This window comes from Castor canadensis, chromosome X, assembly GCF_047511655.1.
Source record: "Castor canadensis chromosome X, mCasCan1.hap1v2, whole genome shotgun sequence".
NCBI classification, from domain to species: Eukaryota; Metazoa; Chordata; class Mammalia; order Rodentia; family Castoridae; genus Castor; species Castor canadensis.
In genome coordinates, this window is record NC_133405.1 from 129123429 (window position 1) to 129142028 (window position 18600).

An 18600-nucleotide genomic window follows, 5' to 3' on the forward strand; every position below is an offset into this window, starting at 1 on the left:
TGAGGCTGACGGCAAGGGCAGGAAGCTACAGGATGCCACAGATACCAGCCCTATCCTGACTTTTCCCTTTACTAAGTGACACCACTAGGTACACACTCAGGCCACACACCCACACTTCCCTGAGCCACTAGAGATGACATTCAGACAGACCGCATCTGGCTACCCTCCCTGGGGTTTTCAGGGCTGACAACAGAGGAGAAATTCTGATTGACCCCTTTTTTGGAGAAGTGTTCCAAGATGGAAAGCAAAGAAGTTAAAGAAAAAGGGAAAAACAAATAAACAAACAAGTAGAAAAAAACAAAACAAACAAAATTTCAAAGATGTAAACAGGGAGAGATAGTGTACTAATCAACAGTAAGCTGAACAGGCATTAGAGAGACAGAGAGAGGATTGAAAAAAAAAATAAATAAATGAAAAAAAAATCTCCAAGTTCAAATGCAATAAAGTTTCAGTCTTAATAATTTTGGTGTTAGTCCCTCAGCCTTCAATCCTGGAGATGTTGTCTCAGTAGTTCTGTCGTTGTCTCATCAAAGGGGAAAAAAACTAAAAACAAAACAAAACAACACACACACACAAAAACCCACAAAGTGTCCCAAGTTCAAATGCAATACAGTTTCAGTTAGTTTTTCAGCATGCAGGTGTAGTTCGGTTGTTGTCTCATCAAAGGTAGGGAGAAAAAAAAAGAGTCTGGAGACAGTTCTGTGAACGGCTATCTGAGTCTGTGGCTCACCTGCCTGCTGCTGTCAGCCTGCTGTTGCTGGAGGCTTTATTTATGCAGATCTCTGGGGTGAGCTTAGCACTCACCTGGCCCCTCAGGCTTTGTTTACCTAGAGTTCTCCTGGGCGTGACAGCCGCTGCTACAAGCTTTCCCCTTTCCAAGCACACTGGGGGAGGTGACACTGCACCAGCTCACGTGGGAAGTGGGTCTTCCTCCCTCTCCTGTGGAGTTTTCCTCCCACTGCTACCCGTTCCTGGTTGCTGGGCGTGTGCTGCTGCTCCTGCCTTCTCCAGTCAGCTTGTTATGAGGGATTTCCCCTTCCCCCCCTTTGGTGCTCAGGGCACCCTGCCCTCTTTGCTACGTGTCTTTTTTGTTGTTATTGCATATTATTCAGTTTTTTTTTCTTTTTTCCCTAGGTGGAGGTCAGTCTGTCCAAGGGGCTATGCTGATCTGGCCCAGGGTTGTCTGTGGGAGTACCACGTACCACTTAGCTCACCTTGTGGTCTGAGTCTTCCCAAGCTGTCTGGGTGCTAGCGTCTGGTGGCAGCCCAGGAGCCCTCCTGGTTTCTCTGTTTAAAGTGAAGTAGAGATGCTATGCACAGGCTGGAGGTGTGGAGGAGTCAAGGTTTTGCCTCTTCTTGGTGGTTTTTCCTGTAAGGTGTATGTGCAGCGCCTCTTCAAGATTTTACTTTAGGAAGCACGCTTTCTGCTTCTTCCCTCTAGCCGCCATCTTGGAATCTCGTCCAGAATATTTTCTAACTAAAATGAATCCCTTTTGGCGGGTTTGACCACTTACAGTGATGCACATCAAGCAGCTCCCAGAAAGTTCACTGGTCTGTGGTGACGGTTGAGAACCATGATTGCTTTCTCTCTTGTTTGGAGTGGCCATAATTTTTTTGATAATGGTGAATTATGTCAACTTCATTGGTGCTGCCAATCAGTATACCTTCCTACTGTTTGGCTTTGCAAATTGGACAGCTGCCGCTAACAGACACTGACCTCTATTCAGGTCTTTGCATCACATCAACCTTTTCCAGACGCTCACTAGCTCACAGCACAATAGAAGGAACACATGTACAGCTGGAAATTTCATCCTGGCATGGGAACACAGCTTCATTGTTGAGGAGTGACTCTGAGCACCATAAATGGAAGTTGTTTGTTTGATGGTTCTTTGGAGGAATTATAAGTAAGGTAAATATTAGTATTTGCTTAAAAGGCAGAAGTGATGAACTTTGACTCTTCCTGCTTCACTTTGGCTACTTGTGCTCTAGGCTGTGGTTGTGAGAAATTGCCCAGTTTCTTTCCAGAGTTCTAGAAAGGGAATTTTGTGGTTTTCTCCCATTAGTTTAGGTGTTGTAATAAATGCTAGAGATAAAAAAAGGAGATTAAAAAAAAAGAAAGAAGAAAGGAAAGAGGGAAGGAGGAGGGAAAGAAGGAAGGAAGGGAGGGAGGGAGGGAAAGATTTAAAAGGGAAGAAGAAGAGAAGGTTTCTGTCCCTAAGGAGATACATTAGCCTCATGCAGGCTCAGCAAACTATGTGTTTCAAGCCACATATAGCCCAGTACTTGTTTTTGGAACTACTAATTTTTTAGAGCCCAGCCACACTCATTTGTTTCCATATTATCTATGGCTGCCTTCATGCTGCAGTGGCAGAGCTGAGCAGTCATGACAGAGATGGTATGTCCTGTTTAGACAGAAGGGCCCTGGAAACCTCCATGTGACCTTAAAGGGTGGAAAGAAGGAAAAGTAGGATGGACCAGGATGAGGACACTACGAGGACTAGGGCACAACCAATCAGAACGTCGCAGGCACAGCCAACCAGAATGCTGCTTTTTGCATACTTTATTAGCATAGAGATTGAACAACACCCTGGAGAAATTGGATAAAAACCTCAGACTATGTCACTTCTGGGGCATCTTCTCTTGGGGACCCCCCAACTGTAGGGACTCAGTTTCCCCACTTTACATTTTTCTATCTCAATAAACTCTCCTGCTTTACCCCCTCTCATTGTCCATGAAGTTCATTCTTGGGCTTCCTGAGACAAGAACCCAGAATTCCGACCCTCAAATCTTCCATTTCACTGTAATGTCTAACGTATTTACTGTCTGGCCCTTTTCAGAAAATGTTTGCTGATCCCTGATCTAGTGGGAGGGATGGGCATTCACACAAATAAATATAATTCAAAGCAAGACATGCTGAAAGATAGAGCGAGTGGGCCTCATGGAGTAAGAACTTCAGTGTTAAGCTTGAAGGAATGGGTTGGGTTCAGGCTAGTTGACTGACAAGAGGACATTTCAGTTGAGGTGGTCTTCAACCCCACCTGCTCACTGCAAACACTTGGGAGCTTGGAAATGGAGATGTCGAGTCCTGTCTGCTAGAGATTCTGACTCAACTGCTCAGGAGCTGGACCTGACTGTTAGGATTGTTTAAAACTCCCCAAGTGATTCTAAGGGCAGCACAGGTCAAGAAACAGTGAACAAGGAAGTGTCAGAAGCAAAGCATTAGTGGAGGTGAGGGTCTCTGGGTGCAGGAGGAAGACACAGTGCAGCAGGAGATAAGTTTGGAAGGTAGGGAGTCAACGCCCCCAGCAGAGAAATTGGATTTTGTCTTTGGAAAAGGGACCAATAACTCAATGTGGATATGAGAACAACTTGATCAGAGGTGTATAAAAGAAATCATAATCTAGAAAATAATATCAGGAAAGAGAAATAAAAACTTGTTATGGGGTTGAGGCAAGCAAGGTTACAAATAGGGAACAAATGCAACTCTTAAACCTATGTATCTCTCTTTCCCTCTGAATCTCTCTTTCAACTGCAAAAATTTTAGCAAGTTGCCAGGGCTCTTTTTCAACTGCAAATCCTCTGCTACCACAGATCTAGGCAGAAAAAACTATGGAAACTTCCATCCACATGAAGTTAGGGCATCTGAGAATTAGGGTAAGTGTATGAGCAGCGTACACCATCACCCTAACCCAGGGACCATCCAAAACCCTCCCCACTCGCAGGTTATTGGAGATCAGGAACTGCCCTAATCTTTCCCCTTCCACAGGTTATGGGTGGCTTAAAATGCTTTTAAACAGAGAGCCTGCTCTCCTATTCTTTCCTGCTCTCTGCTTCTTCATGGTGTCTGGCAGGGATTGTGTCACCCCTTGCGCCTTCCTCCCTCTCTCATAATAAAGTTCATTATCTCCCTTAATACAGTCACATGTTCTGCCTAGATTCTTCCATGTGGGACATGAAGAATCTAGATGTCTTCTGATCAGAGACTTGGCAAGAGTTTAAGCCAAACAAGGAACATATTTAGGACAGTGGCATTGTAAGAGGCGCTCAAACTTCTTACACTGAAAACCACTGACTCCTTACTTGGGCTCACAAATTAACTAAAAACAGGAGAAGCTTGGCATCCTTGTCTCCATTTCGTATCTGCCTTTGCTCTAAGCCATTCTTTTTATAGTCACTTTGCAATCACCTTGAATTCCAGAAAGGACAGAACAGATAACATCTTTATGACTGAAACTTCCCATAAGGAACAGTGGAGACTTTCAGGACAGATCACCCCTCCAAATGAGGACAATTACCTGTAACGATAAGGCCACACCTTGGAGCTGGAGCAGTCATCCCATGGGAATCAGATGGCTCCCTTCAAAGTGATGACAGTGATAACGTCTTCTCTGGAACCCCTCTGGGAACCCTTGGACTGAGGTAATGGTCAACCAGAGCACACCTGTCACTGGGACTGTTTAACAATGCATACCTTTGTCCCCTGTCCCCAGTTCTTTTGCCTTCTTAAATCTATAGCTCATGTCTATATACTGAAGATTCCTGAGAATGAGCTGAGTGCTTACTCTGCCTCTTCCCCCTGCATGTCCTCAGCCATGTAACAAACCTCCTTTCTCTGCCTTCACCATGCATCTTTATTTGGTGTTTGGTGGAGGGGGGAGGGTGGCCAGACCTGGCATATGGAATCTCAGGAGTTTAGGTTATGGGTCCAAAATGTTTTTAGCAAGTGGCTAGACAGATTTAAGAGTGAGGATCAAAATGATGACAACTTAGTCATATCATAGGCTATTCTTCAGAATAGCTTGCACTATCCAGTCCAGGCCCCTGTCTTGGAGGCTTAGCTTTTTAGTTTGTGTATCATGCAGAAACTCCAGGTCCTAGAAGAGAAGTTGAGGCTAAAGGGGAGGCCCTTGGGCCCTTGGACTAGCATCTCCTTGGGATATGGACACTTATACATGAGACATTTGAGAGGGTCATTTGCAGACCTTGGGCTGACTGAAGGTTGATGATCTGAGTGGAAGGAGCCAGACAAGAAGGTGAAGATTTGAGTTTTAATGACAGGGAAACTTTTGATAGCCATTAGAAGGCAAAAGAAACACAAAATGAGGTGAAGGATCTTGGGAGAAAGTGATCTTGATTTGGAACATAAACAGTTGGCATCAAAATAGGACTGGACTCTATTGCTATGCACCTGCATAATTTGGAGTGACTCCTTTTCTATGTTCCCTTAAAATATGCAATAAGGCAGAAATTTCAAGGTCCTGTGACACCTAGAGATCAGTAAGGGACTTGATGTCTCTTTATTGTCTTCACAACATTCAGATAAGACCCAACTGGTTTTATGCCTTGGCTTGTGAGATACATTCCTTTTTCATTTGGTAACCTGAACTCCATTTTCCTGTTTTAAAGAGACAGCAAATGAAGATTAGCCTATAGTCAGGATTCTGCTTCTGAGACTTCAGGTACACTAGATCTTTTAACATCCTCTTCTGACTTAGATGAAATTGGGGTAGCAACATCAAGTCAGATCCAATGCTTCCTTTGAGATGAGTTTAACGGGCAGGTAGTTCTCAGTTGTTTGAGCCAAATGGTAAGCAACAAGCAAGTTTATATTCCTGTTGTTTTGACAAAGGTTTCTCAAGGGAGCTTGAGACACATGGCATGTCTCATTAGTTGCTATCAGATAAAATTGTCTTTTGGGGGGCAGGGTGTGACTTTAGTATGGTATCAATTGTGTGGAAAGTTTTGTCAATAAAGGAACTCAGTCCTGCAAGACTCCTGTCCTGAATTCAAGATCAGCCAGTTCTTGGGGGAGCAGGAACACCAGGGGACCTTGCCACTCTGTATGGACAGAATTTGGGTCCAAAAGATGAAGATCGTGAACAGGACCACATCAGGAAAGAGATTCTGAGTCTCTCAACCCAGAATATGTTGGTAAATGTGTAGACATTTGCAAGGTGGTACAAGACTGAACTTGGATTTCTCCACAGTAAATGATGTCCTTGGTCAACGGTCAAATTTAATATGCATAGGAACCTCTTGGGGATTTATTAAAAAGCCAATTCTGAGGCAGTAGATTTGTGACAGGGCATGAGAGTCTGAGTTTTTAACCAGCTCTCAGGTGATGCCAACACTGCTGGTCCACAGATCATACTTCAAGTAGCCATGCTTTGGGTGACTCCCACGAGTGAATCATTCTAGGAAAGAGCACTCTGGTGAGTTAGTCCAGTCTCTCTGAGAAGCAAAGAGGGTCTGGGGAGGACTCAAAGTTGACATGGGATCTGGAGCAAAGTGCTTGACATCTGACTTCAGCTCTGGAAAGGAGGGTATGATTTCAGAAATTCATTTTCATAGTGCATAATTCAGTCCATATTCAAGGGAGAGGCATCTTGATTTGCATTGTTTCTTTGACAAGATGTTATGCTATCTCTCTTGTATTAGAAGTCATTGTTTATCAAGGTTGAGACAAATGACTAGGAAAGGTGCCTGGTAAGTTACAACATAGTCCTGCCTGAATTTGTCTTTCCTCTAGCAGGAGGGACTGATGAATCTCTGTCCACTTCATCTACATCATCCTCAAGCCAACTAGCTTCCATATTTTCAAATTCTGATGACCTAGAAGAACACAAATTATGAGACTTTCTTTTCACTTCCTCATTTATGAAAAGAGGAGTACGTCTGGTGTTCTCTGGGGTGTCTTCCAACTCCAATAATCCATGCTTCTAAAAGAATATTAAATTCTCTGTGCTATAGTCTGTGTGTTGATAAAGCATTCTTTTCTGACATGGTAAGCAGAATGCTTACAGAGTCCAGACCTTGTAATAGAAAAAAAATCACTTGAGCTTTGAATGCAGCTCTGAGCAATTAACATGGAATAATCTTAAATGTCAGTTTGGTCTTTTATTGCCTGGGTGTTTCAAAAGATTTTAGTCTATCTATCTTTCCATGCAACCCATGAAAACTAGAGATACAAGGTCTACTTCAGACAAAATCATGATCACTGTTAGCTATTTAAAGTGTTGATACTTCTAGAAAACATTTACAAGCTAATCATGGATTGTACATGCTACACATCAAGATGGTGGAGTGCCTGGCAGGGGAAGTGGTAAGGTATCTGGTGTGGTGGAGGGGGCAAAGGATCTTCTTCTAAAATGAGTCCTTGCATTCCGGAGTTCCCATGGCATGACCACCAACATGTCCTTCAAAAAAATGTGTTGACACATCTGATAGGCACACTTGGTTATCTCTTCTCACTTGGGAGCAGGGAGCTTGGACAGCTTCTTGTTTATACCTACTGTAGCTATGTCATTTCTTTGCTGTCAACTTCTTAGCATTCATCCACTTTCTGCTGAGTTATAAAGAAAACAGGTTTCTTTCAGCTTATACTTCTGGAGTTCTAAGGTCATCTGGTGATGGTCCAAGGCCATCTGGTGATGACCTTCTTCCTAGCAGAGTTCAAAGTGATATCATATGGCAAGAGACAAGGTGTGTGTGTGTGTGTGTGTGTGTGTGTGTGTGTGTGTAGCCCTTCTGGTCTCTTTCCCTCTTCTCATAAAGCCACCTGGATTCAATCATGGGGCCTCAACTTGATGACCTTATTCAATCCTTATCATCTCCTGAAGAGCTCACTTCCAAACCTCTTAATACCTCACAATAGGAATTAAATTTCATCACTTGAAATTTAAATCTTGGGGTACATTCAGACACTGTAGCTGCTGCTGAATACTTAAAATACTCCAAAACACTTGATCGCTGGCTAACATTGTGCAGACTTCATATAACTGGGTTGGTGGCAAAGGGAGAAAGAATTTGCTTCCTGACCATTGATCGTGCAGAAATGGATGAAACAATTCATAACCTAAATACCGACTATCCTCACTGTCTGTGGAATGCAACCTTATAATCCACTCCTCTTTCTTCACAAAAAGCAGTTCGCTAGATGGAAAGAAAGAAAAAGACTTCAGGTAGGCAGTAAGTTAAACATCTAGAACTTTCAGCTAGATTTCTTTACTATGATTCATAATTCTTAAGAGTTTTCCTGCTCTCTGAAATCTAGGATAATCCTACAAAGCAGGGACTCTTACAACTTAGCAGTCAAGCCATAAAGAGAGCAATTTGGAATAGCTGTCAGAATTATAAAGGCATATACTCTTTTGTTTCTGAAACTCTGCATTTAGGATTTTTTCCCAAGCAATTCTTGCTTATGTATGAAATTATATGTTTTTCATTGTGATATAGTTGGTGATAGCAAAATATTGGGAAAGCCTAGATGTTCATCAAAGGGGGTTGAGTAAATAAATTAGGGTATACTGTGCAAATGTAATAAAGAATGAGGAAGCACTCAACACACTGATATGGAAAGATCTTCAAGATATGGTGTGCAAGTGATATAAGCAGGGGTAAAACAATGAATATACTACCATATCTGTAAAATGGTGACGTAATGCAAGAAGACACAAATTTGTGTTTATTTGCATATGTGAAGAAATGTTGCAAAATATACATGAAGAAACTAATAATAGCATAACAATGGTCACCAATTGCAGGGAGTGGTGATGAGTGCAGGGAACTGTGAGGACACAGTGCTAGGGCGAGCATAAGGGCAGCCACGTTAGGACCAGACCCCCCTCCCCCTCGCAGGCGACTTATTAGAAACTCCCCACCCACCCCCAAAGAATAATGAACATCTACTTTTAGCCATTTACTAGAAACTCCCCACCTTGCTCCAAAGAATGACAAAACCTCACCATTACTTATCTCCCTTAGCTGGCCACGAAAGAATTTCCCACCCAGCAACCTTCCTGGTACTTCTCCACCAACCTTCTATGTGTACTCCAGACTATAAGTGGCAGTAGGTTCTAGCTTCTGCTGGAGAACCCCCTTGAATATTTCTTCTCCCAAATAAAATCTGTGATGATGTTGAGCCGTCTCCCACCTTTTTTTCAGTCTAACACAGGGGACAGGGATAATTAATTTTTTACTGGATACCTTTCCATGCTTTTGATCTTAAACCATGAGAATACCTTACTTGTTAAAAAGGTAAATACATATTTAAAATTTAATAAAATAAAATGAAACTCTAGTTCTGGGGAATCACTGGGTGCTTATTTTTAAATGCGGAGTTTTAGACCACAACCTAGGTGTTCCAGTTCAATAAAGGACTAGAGAATCTGCGTTTTGCAACAAGCAGTCTAACTGATTCTAATGTGGCTATCTCCAGGAACCAAAAAACTGAGGGACACAAAGCGACAGTTTGCATTCATGCAACGGTTATTTTTTATTGAACATTGGATACATGCATCTGTTCACCTCACAAATTATGCTTTATTATGTTAATAAACAAGATCAATTTTTTTGTCTCCTACAACTTGAACATTCAGCTTACTGGATTTGACTTAATGTCACATAAACCATGTACAATGTGGTAGAAGCTTTGGAAAAATACCTTGAAAAATGAAAATTCAGTCACAGAATATCTATATAGAGTCTTAATACAGTCACACAGTTTAGCTTACAAATTTAAAAGGATCTGAGACACTCATATTAATATTGTGAATTTCTTATACATAATTCATTTATCCAAAGAGTCTAGGCAAAGCCAAGTCATGACATTATTTACACTAAGCACTACACCTGGAATTTGCTCTGAGTTATTTAACACAGAGTAGTACATTTTTAATGCAATAAATAGTTATAGTTAACATTGACAAGTGCAATTATAATTTACAAAATATGTGTCTACTATTTAAAACAAAACATAACATTAAAGAAATTTGTGCCATGTACTTTTACACTTCACTGAACTGACCATCTCAACAAATTGTATCACCCAAAACCCTGTGACTTGAATGCAAGAAGGGTCATGTTCAAATCACTAAAGTCCAGATTACAGAAAAAATATTTTAAAGAAAATCAATTTTTATATGTTATAAGTGTATTATCAATGTCACTAGATAAAACTGAAGTAAAGTAATGAAAAATTTGGATTCACAACAGGCTCAAATTATATATCTTAAATATTGAAGTCCTGAGCTATACCAAAATTTTCAAGCTTACCTGGGAGTTAATGAGGTCTTGAATGTATGAGGTTTTATCGTCCATTAAAATGATTCTTTTAAAAGACCATAAAATTTATAAGAGTCTTTTCACATCATTATATGACTCTGGGAGTGAATTTTAAATTGGGAGAAAAATAAATCTTCTCTTCTAGAAATGTGTGAGTTCAGAGAGGGCAGAGAGACAGTGCTATCTGGATTTAAAACAGGGCACCGAGGGCTAGGCACCTCAGGTTAGGCATCCAGAATCCTAATTCTGTACCTGAATTTCTTATCTGGACCCCTAGTCCAAGAGGTATTTTTCTGTAACATGGTGTCCAGGATCTGGGAAACTATCCATTATGCCATCTTACTCTTTTGAGGGAGGAAGAAGGGAGGGTGGTGTTTTCACCTCTTCCTAATACTTTTTCTCCAGCTAATCCTAATTCAAAGAAGGATGACTAGATTGACTGTTTTCCCTTGGGTTCTCTCTCCATCTTGGCCTTCACCAAGTTTTTTCCTGTCTTCAATTAGTCACAGAACCAGGTGGGAAATTCTTCCCAGGACTTCTGCTTGCAACTGAATTGTGTCTCTGGGTGGGGGTGAGGGTGTAAGAAAATGAACTAATGGAACTTACCTGCTCAACTGCTTGGTTCTGCATTTCAGCCTCAACTTTCAGTGAGTCTTTAACCTACGTGTTTTGAAACACTTTGCATGTATTCTTTGACTCTCTCACTATTTGAGACCTTAGGACAGCCTAGTGTAGGGAACAGAGCTTTCTTTCTAGTAGGTGCTGTGAGCTTAATTTCTCCCATAGTCTGGATTTGGGATGTAATGCTGGGTGGGGGTACAGATGTGGACTCGAGAGAGATTCAGATCCACATTTATATTCTGCCATTTGGCTTCCATGTGACCTTAGAATCACTCAGTAATGTCCTTGAGCCATGGTTTCATGTGTTCAGCACAGCACTTGGTACATTATCAGTGCTTGGTGACATTAAGTCCTCCTTCCCAGCACTTCCATAGCCACAGGACTCCATTCAGGTTTTGGACAAGTGCAACGTATTTTATGTCCTGTGTTTTTGTTCCCAAGGATCCCACCCTTCAGTGTCTTAGCCTTCCATTCCATTATGACATGGAATGTTGTTCCCACTAATATGTCTCTCCCGGGACAGCTAACATTGACCCTGATAACTCCCTTGTGCCAAGTTAAACGAACTTACTTGAGGGGCAACAAACATCCTGTAAGCTGGGGAAGCAATGATCGGCACCATTCTTCGTTATTCTAGAACAGGCCATGAGAATAAAGCATGGTTAGTTCACATTAGAGCAAAACAAAATCAGATTAAATTGGGCCAGATGAAATCACCTTTTTTGTAGGTCAAATATGGTCGAAAATAGAAAATTTCATGTTTCAGCCTCATAGTTCTGTGGGCCTTTTAATCTAATGGTAGATGGTCACTAGTAAGTGAATTTAATATTTATAAATTTCTATAGTCATGGGTGTAAAGCAGTTCTTTGGCCAGCAGGGAAGTCTTAGGTTTGAGTGTGAAAGTGCTTTATAGACCATGAACACTAGGTAAGTGCAAAATATTCTTTTGAATAAAACATGGACATGTAATATTCTAACCTAAAGGGTCTTAAATTTAATATATGAGCAACACTGAAAAATTATTCAAATTTCACTGAATGCATTTCTAATGTGAGCTTCCTCAAGAGGAAAATTTGTTCTCTCTGTGCTATTTGTTGATTGCTCCAGATACATACCTTCACCTAACAAAGGATGTCTTTGAAGGCCAAAGTTATAGTAAGAGATTGCACAATATTAAAGCTATTGTGTGTTTGTGTTGTAGGGAGGGACCCCTGGGTGGGTCTGGGAGGAACAACTACCCAGATAAAGAATAAAGTAGAACGTGTAAAGGCTTGATTTCATTGCATAATACACAGAGTCTGGTCCCTCAAGAGTGAGGAATTCCTTTGTTTTTAGCTGTTAATTCATTTTATGAAAATGTGGAAAAGGTTAAACAAATGTGCTCCAGTCCTCCTAGAACCCCAAGGCTAATTCCAACCTACTTTGTAACAACCGCTCCTTTCTGGTGTGGATGTGAAGGCAAGAAAGTTTGTATCCCATCCTTTTTACCAGGTTACAAAGGGGTATCATTCATTCATTTTTCATTTAGTCAGGTCCTCAGGGTGATTGTTTCTATCTGACTTCTGAGAAAAGTGACTTAGCCATGTTTAAGTCCACAGATGAGGATGTCATTGAATATGTCATCTGCAAACAAAGTGAAACCTTATTGCCAGAAGCCATTTGGTGTGTGAAGAGACTCTGGAACCACTAACCAACTGCTATCCTTGGCACACATGAGAACTTTGTAACCTGAGTCTGTCCATGTGCTATAGCAAGTTCAATGTGCACTTTCGTAACAAGATGAGCTCGGTCATCTGTAGCAGCCTCTAAATCACTTATTTACCTAGGGTTCTCCATCCTCCAAGATGAAACTAAATTGCAGGGCAAAGAGGGAAATCCAGGGTATGTTAACGAGGCAGAATGCCAGGTTCGGTGGGGGAGTGAGAGAAGCCAGTAGAACAGGGTTTAGCCATCCACGTTTATAGGGAATCATAAAGTCTTCAGCAGGGAGGGGTCTTGTCCGCACTAAGCAGGGAGGATTGTCTTGCTTCTTGCTGTGGGATATCACTCCCAAGAGCAGCTGTACCTTCCCTGCCAGCAGCAGCCCTTGGTGGAAAGACTGCTTTGTTTATTGCTTAATCTATCATTGTTGAGCTGCCTGCCTCGGGGAGGCTCAATTTAAGATAGATTGAAAGGTAGTATCTGTCAATTGAATAAACACAGATGGTTTTCCAGAGCAAAAATTGATTTTTTTTCCTCGCCAAAGACATAAGCACTAAACATGATTATCTTTGGAAGCCAGGCGTGAAATGTCTCAGCTCCAGTCCCTGCCACACTATGCCCTGGTAGAGAAATGATAACACATGGGTCTTGGGTCCCCCTCATGTGATTTTTTAGGTTCTTGAGGTGAAGTAAAACTTTGCTTTCCTTAGAGAAGGGCCCAATTAGATCCTTCTTAGTAAAAAGATCTGAATCAATTAGTTCATTTACAAAATAGTTGTACCAGTCCTTAGTCACTGGCTGACCAATGACCTGCTCGAACACTTTCATTTAAGAGTCTCAAGGAAGTAACAAGGTTTGCCTAAAGGACACTCAGTTATACCTAGATCTCGATCTTCTCATTCTTTGTCTAGAAGCTGGGAAGGTGGCACCTAATCTATGCCAGGACGTTAACTGAAAGAGACAGGAAGATCAGTCCTGCTCCCAACATGTCTCCAGAAGCAGGCAGGTCAGAGATGCTTGAACTAGTACCCAGAATTCTATATGCCAGAATTCTAGGCACCCAGAATGCTATTAATGTTAGCAACTAACTAGGCATGGAACCATTTCTATACAAAGGTTTTGAAGGTAGTCAAACGGGCAAAATTGTGGAACAGAAGTTCAAGATAATAGGTGCGTGGAAGTTGAAGAAGGGGGATCCAAAGGGTACCCTGTGAGTAATGAGACTGAGCAATATGTGTTCTTATGTCTCTCTCAGTTCTAATTTCAAAACATGGCAAGCTCATCCAAATGAGTCCAACGATTCCCTGGAAGTGATAGAATGGTCTGTCTCCTTTTGTACCAGGACATGAATGCTTTTGAGACAGAACTAGAAATGATGAAGAGACTGGGAGAATTTTAGTGATAGGAGGGACTTAGTGGTGGCTTTTCATTCCAGAAATGAAAAACTGAGACTAGAGAAGGGAAGTTGATAGCCAAAGTCATAGAGCTAGAGTCAGAATTGGGATGTCAAAAAATCTTGCTTTTTTTGGCTCTGTTATCTGTCTTGCTTTTCAAACTGTGTGATGTAATTATGGATTACCAGTGAAACAAGTATGTATAGGACATAAGAGCGTGTAGAGAGCAAAAGGGAAGAAACTTCACTCCAGCTAAAACAACTGTAAACACAGACCTTTACAACTCTATTGGTCCTAACCCCATAAGGTCTGTACTCCTTTGTATTAAGAGACAAAAAGCTTTTCATATATGCCATGTGGAAAAGAGAGTGGACTGTTTCTATCTCACCTAGGCAGAGAAAACCTGGACTAAGATTGCCTTGGGATGGAAGGGATATGTTAGGGCTCATTTGCATAATTTAGATTCCCATGAAAGCAAGTTAACATGTTTGCAATCTGTCAGAATTGACCTGTCTTTGAGTCCAGAAAAACTCAAATCAGGGTTTCTAAAATAATATAATTCAAACTTTTTGGAACTAATTTTAGTCACTTAGAAAAAGAAAAGGATTTCAGTCCAATCTTTTTCTGCACATGGGCTATTTCATAAATATTCTTTTTAAGTAGAAGCAAATATGTACCTTTTGAAAAATCGGTTCTTAAAGACTTTCTTATACATATCCAGACAGAAATATGTGTTACTGAAATTGTATTCATTTTCTTCACAAACTTCAAGGAACCAGAGCTTAAATGTAAACATGCTTCTACTTCTCCTCATGTATGATCACTTCTTCTTGTATTGAAACTACTGTTTCAATGTAGCAGACAAAGACAGTGGATCTATGTAAATACATTTGGCTCAAAACATGTACATCCAGAACAAATACCATCTTTTATGCATTTATAAATAGTTGATATCATGATCATCTCTATTCCCTATAAGGATTTTTCTTCTCTGGTAAATGGCACCATGCTGATTAAACTTGGATAACAACAATCACAACTTCCATCAAGTGAGATGTCAGAGTGAAGATGTCACTCTATAGCCACTCATGGATCTTAGTGTATGTGCCTATGTGTTTGGTTGCATTTTTGCTTTAAAATTATGTATTGAGCGTTTCTCCTATGTCCTTCATCACATCATTTTAAAAATGAATATTTGGAGATTTGTTTTACATTAAACTGCTTTCCAGTGTTATAGATGGAGATCTCCTGTATGAGGCCCTATCAAATGGTTGACTTTTCACGTTAGGGATGCAAATAAAAGTTGTTCCTTGGTATTATTAGATGTTCCTGAAAAAAAATAGGAGTCAAGTCACATTTAAAGCATTAGATTCTGCCAAAAGAAATACCAAGGCGAAATCTTTCACGAAGTAAACTTGCAATGGTGATTTCTCTAAATTAATCTCTTTGTTCATAACCCTTCCAAGACTTAATTGGCCTTACCTGTAAATCAGAGCTTGATGCTTAAAATAATAATTTCCTATTTGTTCTCTTTTCTCAAACAGGGCAGATTTGCTATCTATCAGAAGTGCTCTCAGGTTGAAAAGAGAAAATGAGTCTTGGTAATTTTCTTTGAAACACTGTAGTGACCCATTTGGGCTGCTCCCCCACCCAACTACACCACCCAGACTCCTGGAGGGTCTTTGGAGAGTACACAAACAACAACAGATTCAAGGGCTCTTGGCCAGCCGTGAAGCAAAAACAGGAGTCACTAGGGAGGCAAGACCCAGGCTTAGTCTAGACGTACCCCTCATGACAGATGTTTCCATTGATGAGGCTGAAGGTGGCTGCGGAGGGGTTGGTGCTCTTGAACGAGGTCATGCATGTGGTACTTCTGCCGGTGCTGTGGGATCGGTTCATCAGGCCCGGCCGGCAGCAGAGGAGCTGAGTGTTGAACTGTTTCCTGAAACTCTTGCTCAGCAGGTAGAGGGCAAAGGGGTTCACGCAGGAGTTGGTGAAGGCCAGGAGGCGGGCACAGATGCTGGTGACAAAGTGGAGCATGGAGGTGTCCACCTCAGAGTAGTGGTAGGAGCGGTACAGGTAGATGACGTGGTTGGGGAGCCAGCAGAAGGCGAAGAGGCCCACAAACACCAGCACCGTCTTGGCAAGCCGCTTCCTCGATTCGATCTAAGGAGAGAATCACATGGAGAGAGACAGAGGGACCAGGGGCCGGGGTCAGAGGAAGGGAGACATCAGACAGGGACAAACAGTTAGAGAAATAGGTGAGCATACAAAGCCAAAAAAAAGAATTCAATGGGGGGGGATAAAAGTTAATTCCCCCAAAATTGTGACTGAATGAAAAGGGGGGAAGGGAAGGGGAGAGAGAGAGAGAGAGAGAGAGAGAGAGAGAGAGAGAGAGAGAGAGAGAGATGGAGAAGCCAGAAAGCAGAAATCCACAAGGCTGAATAGAGTTAGAAAATGCTGCCGAGAAGAGATCTTTAAAGAAAGTTGATTACATGCTTGAATGGATTGCACAATGAAATCCTCGCAAGTGCCCTCTTTTTCCTCCAGAGAGCATTGGTGGAGTTTATCAACCACACTACTGCATGCCTTTCTTTGCTCCACAGTTAATAATTTCTTATCCCCTCCGATGCTCATAAAAGCAGCCAGCTCTGTTCTTCCTCATTGGCCAAGCCAAGACAACTTCCTATTATTATTTTTTAATCTCAAGTTATTTCTGGACTACACTAAACAGGAAGGTTATTAAACAAAGTGGGCTGAGCGCCTCCTTTTGCTCCCTACTCCTTCTGCTACCTCAAGGGGAAACTTCTTTCTCATTAAAGAATTTGGGGTATCAGGACGAGACATGGTGGTACACACCTGTAATTCCACCCATGTGGGAGGCAGAAGTAGGAGGATTGAGGGCTGAGACCAGGCTAGACAAAAAGCATGAGACCCAACCTGAAAAATAAACTCAAGCAAAAAAGGGCTGAGGGTGTGTCTCAAATGGTAGAACTCTTGCCTAGCAAGCATGAGACCCTGAGTTCAAACCCCAGTACTGACAAAAAAAAAAAAAAGAAGAAGAAGAAGAAAAGAAAGGAAAGGAAAAGAATTTTGGATACAATGGATTTTGCTACTGAAAAGTCTTTCAAGGAGGGAGACAGTTTCACTGACAACTGCCACTGCCACTTGTCTTTAGCAACTGAGGCGCTAAAACAAAAGAACTTTGAAGGGTAAAGCCTCCAAGTATGGCCAGCTATGCATTTAAATAGAGGTGGGGGGCGGGGGGTCTTTCTGCTTTTCCATCATATATATCACGTGATCTGCATCGGGGCTAGAAGGCAAGAAGGACTGACAAAGGCAAGAAAGCCAGAGCCCCCAGTTTCTCCTATCTGCACCTCAAGTATGAAATTATAGGGGTGTTATAAAAGGGGGGAGGCTAACACATATGGAGAGCATCATGAAAGCTGGGAACGCTGGACCTTACATATGTTCTCTCTCATAATCCTCCAATAACTTTATTATGATAAAGGTATTATTACCCAATTGAGGCCCAGAGAAGGTAAATCATGAAGTTTGAACTTGGACTTGAATCAGTGTGAGCCTGTCTTAATCAAATTACTTCTTTTTTCTTCAACCACATGTCTGCTTTGTCTCCACATGGTAGCCCTCTGCCTAGCCAAACAACATGATTGGAGTTTAAAAGAGCATCTGCCATCTCCTCTAACTGCAAAATCAAGTGACAGGGCCACCTAAATATTGTACTTGTTAGTGGGATCCAAAAGAAATGCAAGGACCAAATCTCCAAGGAGAAAATGGATCAATGCTAGGCACTCACCTGCTTCTTGACGTGTATATTGCCTTCCACAGGAAGATTGTAAGCACTCTGGATGAGATTTTTGGCAATAAAGTAGTAGTAGACAGAGATGATTGACAGTGGGATGATGTAGAAGACCAGAAAGGAAGCTGTAGAGTGGATTTTGGGGTGTAGCTCATTTGAGTGTGGGTATGGGGCACAGCTAATGAAGGTCTTGTTAGTGCTTTCCTCGTGGAAGGGATGGAGGTCAGAAAACACAGCCTCTGGGATGGCCAGCAGCATGGAGACGATCCAGATCAAGGCAGCTTTGAGGCAGATCTTCATCAGGGCGTGGGATGCCTGGATATCCATTGGCCGGACAATGGCTTTGTACCTGGGCAGTAAAGAGGGAATGTCCTGCATAAGTGCCTTTTTACTATTATGGATGCCAGGGTCACGACTACAGTGAGGCAAATCAGGCTCCTGAAGTGCAATATTTGAGGAAGTACTCACTCTCAAGTTCATGAATATGCCAGCTGTGAAGTCACACAACCCCATAGTGAGTGTCTCCTTAAATTTGGCACCTTAGGCATGTCCCTTGCCTTATGCTGGGCTCTAAGGGATGTCTTCTTCCTCTTTCTTCAGCAGTAACATTTTTCTCATGCCTACATTCTTTCTCTCTCTCTCTCTCTCTCTGTCTCTCTCTCCCCCTCTGTCTTTCTCTCTCCCTCTCAGTTTAGAGGTGGTTTTAAAATTCTTTTACATAATTTTTTAAATTGACAAAATTGTACATGTTTGTTATGTACAATATGATGTTATCAAATATAATATAACACACATTGTTGGAAAGGCTAGATTGAGCTAATTAACATGTACATTACCTCAGATTTTTGCCTTTTTTTTTTTGGCTGTGAGAACACTTAAAATTGACTCTTAGTGATTTTCAGGAATATAATACACTGTTGTTAACTATAGTCACCAGGTTGTATAATTCAGTCTCTCTTGATTTTACGAATACTTCTCAGAAAAGCTGATATTCCTTTCATT

The 18600-nt window shown here is 41.5% G+C and overlaps 1 protein-coding gene across 2 annotated transcripts in view; it reads right to left on the minus strand.

The window, feature by feature from the left end:
• Positions 1 to 9244: 9244 nt before the first annotated feature.
• The window catches only part of Grpr (gastrin releasing peptide receptor), a 42567-nt gene continuing 33211 nt past the window's right edge, over positions 9245 to 18600 (minus strand). Inside the window, exons 2-4 of one of the 2 annotated variants that reach the window (XM_074064322.1) lie at positions 17596 to 17947; positions 15565 to 15944; positions 9245 to 15107 (exon numbers count right to left, since the gene is read on the minus strand). In XM_074064322.1, the coding sequence (XP_073920423.1) occupies positions 15098 to 15107; positions 15565 to 15944; positions 17596 to 17947 (742 nt within the window). In that variant the 3' untranslated portion in view covers positions 9245 to 15097. Of the gene's footprint in view, positions 15945 to 17595; positions 17948 to 18600 lie in introns of both variants that reach the window. The other variant, XM_074064321.1, reaches the window with a different exon arrangement.